Here is a 12,800-nt window from a genome sequence, read left to right as displayed (position 1 = left end):
CAAGCCAATGACATCCCATGCCAGAGATAAACACAGTACAAGTCAGAGACAAATTGTTCACCGCCTCTAAATGCAGTTTAACAGGATTGGAGCCCGCCGGACATGAAATAACACCCCTATAGTCACCTTTACACTCCTATTACTCAATATGGTAGACATAAGAGAAAATAAGTCATAAAAAACGGTTCACCACCTTCTAAATACAGCTTTTGACATAATTAGAGCCTTCTACACATGAAATAACACCCCTATAATCACATTTATACTCCTGTTACCCAATATAGTAGACATAAGAGAAAATAAGACAAAAACCTGCTTACCACCTTCTAAATGCTCTAAATGTTATCATATTAGAGCCCTCCAGACATGAGATAACACCCCTATAGTCAGTTTTACACTCCTATTACCCAATATAGTAGACATATTAAGAGAAAATAAGACAAAAAAACTGTTTGCCACCTTCTAAATAAACTACTTGACATCATTAGAGCCCACTAGATCCGAAATAACACCCCTATAGTCACCTTTACACTCATATTACCCAATATAGTAGACATAATAAGAGAAAATAAGACATAAAAAACCTTTTGCCACCTTCCAAATAAACTACTTGACATCATTAGAGCCCACTAGATCCAAAATAACACCCCTATAGTCACCTTTACACTCCTATTACCCAATATAGTAGACATAATAAGAGAAAATAAGACATAAAAAACCTGTTTGGCACCTTCTAAATCAACTACTTGACATAATTAGAGCTCACTAGATCTGAAATAACACCCCTATAGTCACCTTTACACTCCTATTACCCGATATAGTAGACATAATAAGAGAAAATAAGACATAAAAACTGTTTGCCACCTTCTAAATGAACTACTTGACATCATTAGAGCCCACTAGATCCGAAATAACACCCCTATAGTCACCTTTACACTCCTATTACCCAATATAGTAGACATAATAAGAGAAAATAAGACATAAAAAACCTGTTTGGCACCTTCTAAATCAACTACTTGACATAATTAGAGCTCACTAGATCTGAAATAACACCCCTATAGTCACCTTTACACTCCTATTACCCGATATAGTAGACATAATAAGAGAAAATAAGACATAAAAACTGTTTGCCACCTTCTAAATGAACTACTTGACGTCATTAGAGCCCACTAGATCCGAAATAACACCCCTATAGTCACCTTTACACTCCTATTACCCGATATAGTAGACGTAATAAGAGAAAATAAGACATAAAAAACTGTTTGCCACCTTCCAAATAAACTACTTGACATCATTAGAGCCCACTAGATCCGAAATAACACCCCTATAGTCAACTTTACACTCCTATTACCCAATATAGTAGACATAATAAGAGAAAATAAGACATAAAAAACTGTTTGCCACCTTCTAAATAAACTACTTGACATCATTAGAGCCCACTAGATCCGAAATAACACCCCTATAGTCACCTTTACACTCCTATTACCCGATATAGTAGACATAATAAGAGAAAATAAGACATAAAAAATGTTTGCCACCTTCTAAATAAACTACTTGACATAATTAGAGCCCACTAGATCCGAAATAACACCCCTATAGTCACCTTTACACTCCTATTACCCAATATAGTAGACATAATAAGAGAAAATAAGACATAAAAACTGTTTGCCACCTTCCAAATAAACTACTTGACATCATTAGAGCCCACTAGATCCGAAATAACACCCCTATAGTCACCTTTTTACTCCTATTACCCGATATAGTAGACATAATAAGAGAAAATAAGACATAAAACCTGTTTGCCACCTTCTAAATAAACCACTTGACATCATTAGAGCCCACTAGATCTGAAATAACACCCCTATAGTCACCTTTTTACTCCTATTACCCGATATAGTAGACATAATAAGAGAAAATAAGACATAAAACCTGTTTGCCACCTTCTAAATAAACTACTTGACATCATTAGAGCCCACTAGATATGAAATAACACCCCTATAGTCACCTTTACACTCCTATTACCCAATATAGTAGACATAATAAGAGAAAATAAGACATAAAAAACAGTTTGCCACCTTCCAAATAAACTACTTGACATCATTTGAGCCCACTAGATCCGAAATAACACCCCTATAGTCACCTTTACACTCCTATTACCCAATATAGTAGACATAATAAGAGAAAATAAGACATAAAAACTGTTTGCCACCTTCTAAATAAACTACTTGACATCATTAGAGCCCACTAGATCCGAAATAACACCCCTATAGTCACCTTGACACTCCTATTACCCAATATAGTAGACATAATAAGAGAAAATAAGACATAAAAAACTGTTTGCCACCTTCTCAATAAACTACTTGACATCATTTGAGCCCACTAGATCCGAAATAACACCCCTATAGTCACCTTTACACTCCTATTACCCAATATAGTAGACATAATAAGAGAAAATAAGACATAAAAAACTGTTTGCCACCTTCCAAATAAACTACTTGACATCATTTGAGCCCACTAGATCCGAAATAACACCCCTATAGTCACCTTGACACTCCTATTACCCAATATAGTAGACATAATAAGAGAAAATAAGACATAAAAAACCTGTTTGGCACCTTCTAAATCAACTACTTGACATAATTAGAGCTCACTAGATCTGAAATAACACCCCTATAGTCACCTTTACACTCCTATTACCCAATATAGTAGACATAATAAGAGAAAATAAGACATAAAAAACTGTTTGCCACCTTCCAAATAAACTACTTGACATCATTAGAGCCCACTAGATCCGAAATAACACCCCTATAGTCACCTTGACACTCCTATTACCCAATATAGTAGACATAATAAGAGAAAATAAGACATAAAAAACTGTTTGCCACCTTCCAAATAAACTACTTGACATCATTAGAGCCCACTAGATCCGAAATAACACCCCTATAGTCACCTTTTTACTCCTATTACCCGATATAGTAGACATAATAAGAGAAAATAAGACATAAAACCTGTTTGCCACCTTCTAAATAAACTACTTGACATCATTAGAGCCCACTAGATCTGAAATAACACCCCTATAGTCACCTTTTTACTCCTATTACCCGATATAGTAGACATAATAAGAGAAAATAAGACATAAAACCTGTTTGCCACCTTCTAAATAAACTACTTGACATCATTAGAGCCCACTAGATATGAAATAACACCCCTATAGTCACCTTTTTACTCCTATTACCCGATATAGTAGACATAATAAGAGAAAATAAGACATAAAACCTGTTTGCCACCTTCTAAATAAACTACTTGACATCATTAGAGCCCACTAGATATGAAATAACACCCCTATAGTCACCTTTACACTCCTATTACCCAATATAGTAGACATAATAAGAGAAAATAAGACATAAAAAACTAATTGCCACCTTCCAAATAAACTACTTGACATCATTTGAGCCCACTAGATCCGAAATAACACCCCTATAGTCAACTTTACGCTCCTATTACCCAATATAGTAGACATAATAAGAGAAAATAAGACATAAAAAACTGTTTGCCACCTTCCAAATAAACTACTTGACATCATTAGAGCCCACTAGATCCGAAATAACACCCCTATAGTCAACTTTACACTCCTATTACCCGATATAGTAATATAATAAGAGAAAATAAGACATAAAAAAACTATTTAGCACCTTCCAATTACATGTTTTGACATAATTAGAGCCCTCTAATTATTATAATTTGATATGAAAAGATAAAAAAATAAGACACATTACAAAATATGATTGTGGCTGTTCTCATTGGATGGCACAGCTGTACCTAATGTTGTGGCCTGTGGGTACGATGCTTCCTATCAGGCTTGGAAACGTCAGCGGAACCACAGCAAAGATGTCAGACGTGAGAAAAGAGGAAGAGAAGGTGATGGAAAAGTGATGCGAAGGAGACGGAGGAGGGAGGGAGGCAGGGAGGGAGGGAGGGAGGGAGGGAAGGAGGGAAATATTTGAACGAGAGCAGCCTGCCTCGTTAATCCACGCCACAATAAGCACGGCGGTGGTCTTACTACGTTCCCGGACAGGACATTTGTGTGCAAAAAAAGGGGCCTGCGTGGTCTGTCCTGGAACACTCAGACAGACGGGATGGACAGACAGACAGACAGACAGACAGACAGACAGACAGACAGGCCTCTGTACTTCCCTCTGTCTACACTGTCGTCCATGTCAACCTGTCTGTGTGTCTGTCTGGGGATATGTCAGCTAATATGCTAACGCTAGGCAACACTGACTAGGCTGTCCTTTGCTCATCACTAGCTCACCCTCCGTCGACATCATCACTACCTGTCCTCAACGTCATTACAGCGGGTACGCCTAGTACATCAGGGGTGTCCAACGTGCAGCCCCGAGGCCACTTTTGCCCGGTCGCTGCTTTTTTTTGGCCTGCAGCACATTCGGAAATAGCATTGAACAAAACAACAAAACAAAAAACGGAAAAAAAGCAAGCAGTGATTTTTTAAAAGTTATAATATGATGCAAAACAAAGTAAACAATGAATAAACTTGTTGTTTTTGCTAAATTAGGTTAATAAGTCAAAAATATAAAGTAAAGCCGTAATATTACCACAAAAACATTTACAAGAAGACAGTTTAAACAATATGAATTTTTTTTAAAAAACAGCAGAAATGGGGAAAAAACCTGTAGTTTCATGATAATAAAGTCAAATATTATGAGAAAATTCATATTCTAATGAGCAAAAAAAATCAACATTTTACTAGAATAAACTCCTAATATTACAAAGACAAATTATATTATAATAGTCGTAAAAAAAAAAGTGGGAAACAAAACAAAATAAATCATTTCTGGAAAATAATATTATGGGAATAAAGTCTAAATAATATAGGAATCAAGTGTAAATATCATGGGAATAAAGTCATGATATTATGGGAATAAAGTCAAACAATTATGGGAATAAAGTCATAATATGGGAATAAAGTTATGATATTATGGGAATAAAGTCATGATTGTATGAGAATAAACTCATAATATTATGGCAATAAAGTCATGATGATATGGGAATAAAGTCATGATGATATGGGAATAAAGTCTATTATTGGAATAAAGTCATAATATTATGGGAATAAAGTTATAATATTATGGCAATAAAGTCATGATAATATGGGAATAAATCTATGATTGGAATAAAGTCGTAATATTATGGAAATAAAGTAATGATATTATGGGAATAAAGTCATAAAATTATGGGAATAAACTCATAAAATTATGTGAATAAAGTCATGATAATATGGTAATAAAATCTAAATATTATGAGAATAAAGCCTAAATATTATGAGAATAAAGTCATAATATTATGGCAATAAAGTCATGATAATATGGGAATAAAGTCTAATATTGGAAAAAAGTCATGATATTATGGGAATAAAGTTATGATATTATAGGAATAAAGTCATGATAGTATGAGAATAAACTCATACAATTATGGGAATAAAGTCATGATATTGTGAGAATAAAGCCTAAAAATTATGGGAATAAAGTTATAATATTATGGCAATAAAGTCATGATAATATGGGAATAAATCTATGATTGGAATAAAGTCGTAATATTATGAAAATAAAGTAATGATATTATGGGAATAAAGTCATAAAATTATGTGAATAAACTCATAAAATTATGGGAATAAAGTCATGATAATATGGTAATAAAATCTAAATATTATGAGAATAAAGCCTAAATATTATGAGAATAAAGCCTAAATATTATGAGAATAAATTCATAATATTATGAGAATAAAGCCTAAATATTATGAGAATAAAGTCATAATATTATGGGAATAAAGTCATGATATTATGAGAATAAAGCCTAAAAATTATGGGAATAAAGTTATAATATTATGGCAATAAAGTCATGATAATATGGGAATAAATCTATGATTGGAATAAAGTCGTAATATTATGAAAATAAAGTAATGATATTATGGGAATAAAGTCATAAAATTATGTGAATAAACTCATAAAATTATGGGAATAAAGTCATGATAATATGGTAATAAAATCTAAATATTATGAGAATAAAGCCTAAATATTATGAGAATAAAGTCATAATATTATGGGAATAAAGTCATGATATTATGGGAATAAAGTCATAAAATTATGTGAATAAACTCAAAATTATGGGAATAAAGTCATGATAATATGGTAATAAAATCTAAATATTATGAGAATAAAGCCTAAATATTATGAGAATAAAGTCACAATATTATGGGAATAAAGTCATAATATTATGAGAATAAAGCCTAAATATTATGAGAATAAAGTCATAATATTATGGGAATAAAGTCATAATATTGTGCAAAGAAACATAAGTATTCCAAGAAGAAAGTATAAATATAGTGAGACGAGACGTACTGTATGTATATAGAGTACAGTAAGTCGTTAGCATATGTAGCACATATGTATCTTTCCAAAATATGAAAGCGTCGCTCTGCGGCCCCACTGATGACATCACGTTCGGACACCCCTGCCCCACAGCCAGAATGAATAAAGATATGAATATGCACGTAGGAATGTTTTGATGGTGAAATGCGGCATGATGTGTGTAACGTGCTGAGAAGTCGCTAATGTTGTGTTAGCATGACGTAGCCTAGCGCGGCCTGCGGTCTAGTACCCTGGACTCAGGGTCTCCACTCCTGCGACACCCCCGACAGTCCATCTGTCTGTCTGTCTGTCTGCGTGTCCGTGTGTCTGTGTTACTCACGGGAGGGGCGGCGCGCTAGAAAAGGGGGGTGTCCACCTGGCCCCCGGGTAATTATAGAAGGGGGCCACGGCCCCGCGCTGAGAAGACCCCGAGGCCGTCTGTCTACGTGCCTGATGGGAGGTGAAGGGGTCCTCACTCTCGCTGTCCGAGTCTTCGTACTCTTCCGAATCGCTGATGTGGCCCCCATGGAAGAGAGACAGAGATGTGTGTGAGGATGGGGGCGGGACAACATGTATGTACAAGTACATGCGTGTTCTGTACATGCAACATTAATACACGGGTCGCAACATGACGCGCAATTCATGAGCATGTCTGAAAAAAAAAACATTGAGTTGCCGTTGGCACGTGACCGCTCCAGGGTGTACGCCGCCTCTCACCCCAAAGTCAGCTGGGATAGGCTCCAGCATACCCCGACCACCATGTTTGTATTTATATGTTTGTATAAAAATGAAAATGGCCGATGAATGCGTGTGATGTGTGAAGCTGACCTGGGGAAGCTCCTCCAGGCGCCGGGCAAGGAGCAGAGGATGGCAGTGAAGGCCAGAGCGGAGAGGAAGGAGTAAAGGGAGAGGTAGAGCAGTCCCTCCATGCCGTCGTAGCAGAGGCCTTTCAGGGAGTCCATGTAGTCCTGCGGCAGGAAGACGTTGAGATGTCGAGAGGAGAAGAAAGGTGTGCGCCGAACGCCGCCTTACCTTGTTGAGACCTCGGCAGTTGAGAAGCGCCACCAGCTGATGGAAGTTGCCCTCCGTGCTGTTGAGTATCTGTTGGACGTCCCTGAGTGATTTCTGCGAGGAGAAGAAGAAGAAGAGCAGGAAGTCCGTATACCGATACCGTACAAACGCGTGTTGTCGAGGATGACCTCCACGCACCTCGGCTTTGGGGAACTGTGTGAGAGCGTTGCGTTCCAGACTGGACAGGTGAGTGTGGATGTTGGACAGCGCCCTCTGGGACTGGGTGAGAAGCTGAAGACAAAAAAGTCAGAAGGGATTCACTCGATGCTCCGCACGCCGCAACCGCTATTGCCATGACCGCGTATGGTATGCCGCTTGTCGCTAAGACTTCGAAATCATCATGGATGATTCACAATGCTGCCATCATGTGCTTCCTCTTGCCTTAGCCATATTAGGAAGGAATAGTCAAGACTATGCATGGCATGCTGCTTCTTGTTAATATTATGGGAATAAAGTCATGATATTATGGGAATAAAGTCATGATATTATGGGAATAAAGTCATAAAATTATGTGAATAAACTCATAAAATTATGGGAATAAAGTCATGATAATATGGTAATAAAATCTAAATATTATGAGAATAAAGCCTAAATATTATGAGAATAAAGTCATAATATTATGGGAATAAAGTCATGATATTATGGGAATAAAGTCATAAAATTATGTGAATAAACTCATAAAATTATGGGAATAAAGTCATGATAATATGGTAATAAAATCTAAATATTATGAGAATAAAGCCTAAATATTATGAGAATAAAGTCATAATATTATGGGAATAAAGTCATGATATTATGGGAATAAAGTCATAAAATTATGTGAATAAACTCATAAAATTATGGGAATAAAGTCATGATAATATGGTAATAAAATCTAAATATTATGAGAATAAAGCCTAAATATTATGAGAATAAAGTCATAATATTATGGGAATAAAGTCATGATATTATGGGAATAAAGTCATGATAATATGGGAATAAAGTCTATTATTGGAATAAAGTCATGATATTATGGGAATAAAGTTATGATATTATGTGAATAAAGTCATAATATTATGGGAATAAAGTTATGATATTATAGGAATAAAGTCATGATAGTATGAGAATAAACTCATACAATTATGGGAATAAAGTCATGATATTGTGAGAATAAAGCCTAAAAATTATGGCAATAAAGTCATGATAATATGGGAATAAAGTCGTGATATTATGGGAATAAAGTCATAAAATTATGTGAATAAACTCATAAAATTATGGGAATAAAGTCATGATAATATGGTAATAAAATCTAAATATTATGAGAATAAAGCCTAAATATTATGAGAATAAAGTCATAATATTATGGCAATAAAGTCATGATAATATGGGAATAAAGTCATAAAATTATGTGAATAAACTCATAAAATTATGGGAATAAAGTCATGATAATATGGTAATAAAATCTAAATATTATGAGAATAAAGCCTAAATATTATGAGAATAAAGTCATAATATTATGGGAATAAAGTCATGATATTATGGGAATAAAGTCATGATAATATGGGAATAAAGTCTATTATTGGAATAAAGTCATGATATTATGGGAATAAAGTCATAATATTATGGGAATAAAGTTATGATATTATGTGAATAAAGTCATAATATTATGGGAATAAAGTTATGATATTATAGGAATAAAGTCATGATAGTATGAGAATAAACTCATACAATTATGGGAATAAAGTCATGATATTGTGAGAATAAAGCCTAAAAATTATGGCAATAAAGTCATGATAATATGGGAATAAAGTCATGATATTATGGGAATAAAGTCATAAAATTATGTGAATAAACTCATAAAATTATGGGAATAAAGTCATGATAATATGGTAATAAAATCTAAATATTATGAGAATAAAGCCTAAATATTATGAGAATAAAGTCATAATATTATGGGAATAAAGTCATGATATTATGGGAATAAAGTCATAAAATTATGTGAATAAACTCATAAAATTATGGGAATAAAGTCATGATAATATGGTAATAAAATCTAAATATTATGAGAATAAAGCCTAAATATTATGAGAATAAAGTCATAATATTATGGGAATAAAGTCATGATATTATGGGAATAAAGTCATGATAATATGGGAATAAAGTCTATTATTGGAATAAAGTCATGATATTATGGGAATAAAGTTATGATATTATGTGAATAAAGTCATAATATTATGGGAATAAAGTTATGATATTATAGGAATAAAGTCATGATAGTATGAGAATAAACTCATACAATTATGGGAATAAAGTCATGATATTGTGAGAATAAAGCCTAAAAATTATGGGAATGAAGTTATAATACTATGGCAATAAAGTCATGATAATATGGGAATAAATCTATGATTGGAATAAAGTCGTAGTATTATGGAAATAAAGTCATGATATTATATGATTACATGATAGACTATATATTTTACACGTAACAGTCCACCTGGTATTATTGTATCTGTAAAATTGTCATGCAATCTGCTATTATTATTTATTATTTTATATTTATATTTAAATATTTTAAAAATAATAAAATATTATAATAATTACAATAAAATTAAAATAATAATTATTATATTATTATTATGTAAAATATGCAAATGTAACAATAATATTATATATAATTAATATAATAATTAGCATTAATATAATAATTATAATAATCATAATGTTATAATAATAATTATAATAATCTAATAATCTAATAATAATAATAATAATAATTATTATTATTATTATTATTATTAATAATAATAATAATAATAATAATAATAATAATAATAATAATAATAATAATAATAATAATAATAATAATAATAATAATAATAATAATAATAATAATAATAATAATAATAATAATAATAATAATAATTATTATTATTATTATTATTATTATTATTATTATTATTATTATTATTATTATTATAGGCGGCACGGTGGTCTAGGGGTTAGCGCGCTGACCTCACAGCTAGGAGACCAGGGTTCAATCCCACCCTCGGGCATCTCTGTGTGGAGTTTGCATGTTCTCCCCGTGCATGCGTGGGTTTTCTCCGGGTACTCCGGTTTCCTCCCACATTCCAAAAACATGCTAGGTTAATTGGCGACTCCAAATTTTCCATAGGTATGAATGTGAGTGTGAATGGTTGTTTGTCTATATGTGCCCTGTGATTGGCTGGCGACCAGTCCAGGGTGTACCCCGCCTTACGCCCGAAGACAGCTGGGATAGGCTCCAGCACCCCCGCGACCCTCGTGAGGAAAAAGCGGTAGAAAATGAATGAATGAATGAAATATGCTAGCATCACAAGTCAAAGACGACTGTGCCGGAATAGTAGCAACATGTGTGCATGGTATGCTGCTCTTTGGTTGCCCAAATACAAGCGTACGCCAGACGGAGAAGTCATGTGATGTGACGTTTACCTGCTGGAACGGACTATTCATGCGTAGGCTGCAGGTCAGGTAATAATCCAGCACATCTGTGTGAGCGGCAGACAAAGGAGGAAGTGATTGGGATGGTCCGGCGTGGCTACGCAGAGCTCAGCCGGCACAGCGACAATGCCAAGCGTACCTGAGCTGGTTCCGCTGTTGAAGTTAGTGGAGTTGAGCACAAACATGTTTGGATCAGAGCAGAAGTCGCTGAGAGCCTGGCCGAGCAGCCGACGAGAGGCGGAGGAAACAGCGAGACAACGAGAAAGAGAAAAGCACAGGAGGACGGCATGTGAGAAAGGTTAGTTCGTACAGTCGCATAGTCCACTCTACTGCTGTGGTGGGAGGGCTGCACGGTGGACGAGTGGTTAGCGCGCAGACCTCACAGCTAGGAGACCCGAGTTCAATCCCACCCTCGGCCTGTGTTTGCCACCTTCTAAATAAACTACTTGACATCATTAGAGCCCACTAGATCCGAAATAACACCCCTATAGTCACCTTTTTACTCCTATTACCCGATATAGTAGACATAATAAGAGAAAATAAGACATAAAAACTGTTTGCCACCTTCTAAATGAACTACTTGACATCATTAGAGCCCACTAGATCTGAAATAACACCCCTATAGTCACCTTTACACTCCTATTACCCGATATAGTAGACATAATAAGAGAAAATAAGACATAAAAAACCTGTTTGCCACCTTCTAAATAAACTACTTGACATCATTAGAGCCCACTAGATCCGAAATAACACCCCTATAGTCACCTTTTTACTCCTATTACCCGATATAGTAGACATAATAAGAGAAAATAAGACATAAAAACTGTTTGCCACCTTCTAAATGAACTACTTGACATCATTAGAGCCCACTAGATCTGAAATAACACCCCTATAGTCACCTTTACACTCCTATTACCCGATATAGTAGACATAATAAGAGAAAATAAGACATAAAAAACCTGTTTGCCACCTTCTAAATAAACTACTTGACATCTTTAGAGCCCACTAGATCCAAAATAACACCCCTATAGTCACCTTTACACTCCTATTACCCGATATAGTAGACATAATAAGAGAAAATAAGACATAAAAAACTGTTTGCCACCTTCTAAATAAACTACTTGACATCATTAGAGCCCACTAGATCTGAAATAACACCCCTATAGTCACCTTTACACTCCTATTACCCAATATAGTAGACATAATAAGAGAAAATAAGACATAAAAAACCTGTTTGGCACCTTCTAAATCAACTACTTGACATCATTAGAGCCCACTAGATCCAAAATAACACCCCTATAGTCACCTTTACACTCCTATTACCCGATATAGTAGACATAATAAGAGAAAATAAGACATAAAAAACTGTTTGCCACCTTCTAAATAAACTACTTGACATCATTAGAGCCCACTAGATCTGAAATAACACCCCTATAGTCAACTTTACACTCCTATTACCCAATATAGTAGACATAATAAGAGAAAATAAGACATAAAAAACTGTTTGCCACCTTCCAAATAAACTCTCTGTGTGGAGTTTGCATGTTCTCCCCGTGCATGCGTGGGTTTTTTTTAGTAGCTAGTGGGTTTTTTTTTAGTTTGCCCTATCATATACAATTTGTCAGAGATTTTTTTTGTAATTTTTTTTTAAAAAAAATCAATGAAAAAAAATCAATAAAAAATATCAAATTATTTAGGGGGGGCTTAAGAACATTTTAAAATAGGCCTAATGACGCCACTGGCTCTTAGAAGTAAAAAAAAATCATGCTAGTAGTAGGCTAGTATTAGCTTGGCTTGCTTATTAGCCTGCTTTTGCCCTATTATGAAAAAATTGTCAGAATTTTTTTG

General features: G+C 34.4%; 1 protein-coding gene across 4 annotated transcripts in view; it reads right to left on the bottom strand.

Annotated features, from left to right (window-relative positions):
- The window catches only part of ttyh1 (tweety family member 1), a 46,240-nt gene that overhangs the window by 7,567 nt on the left and 25,873 nt on the right, over nt 1-12,800 (bottom strand). For 2 of the 4 annotated variants that reach the window (XM_058056272.1, XM_058056273.1), the window contains exons 8-13: nt 11,092-11,167; nt 10,944-10,999; nt 7,635-7,727; nt 7,458-7,550; nt 7,254-7,393; nt 6,766-6,936 (exon numbers count right to left, since the gene is read on the bottom strand). In XM_058056272.1, the coding sequence (XP_057912255.1) occupies nt 6,766-6,936; nt 7,254-7,393; nt 7,458-7,550; nt 7,635-7,727; nt 10,944-10,999; nt 11,092-11,167 (629 nt within the window). The remainder of the gene's footprint in view (nt 1-6,765; nt 6,937-7,253; nt 7,394-7,457; nt 7,551-7,634; nt 7,728-10,943; nt 11,000-11,091; nt 11,168-12,800) is intronic. The other 2 variants (XM_058056276.1, XM_058056274.1) reach the window with 1 other exon arrangement.

Source organism: Doryrhamphus excisus, chromosome 19 (assembly GCF_030265055.1).
Source record: "Doryrhamphus excisus isolate RoL2022-K1 chromosome 19, RoL_Dexc_1.0, whole genome shotgun sequence".
In the NCBI taxonomy this organism is placed as follows: Eukaryota; Metazoa; Chordata; class Actinopteri; order Syngnathiformes; family Syngnathidae; genus Doryrhamphus; species Doryrhamphus excisus.
The sequence above is the reverse complement of the archived record's forward strand: the minus strand, read 5'-3'. Positions and strand labels throughout refer to the sequence as shown.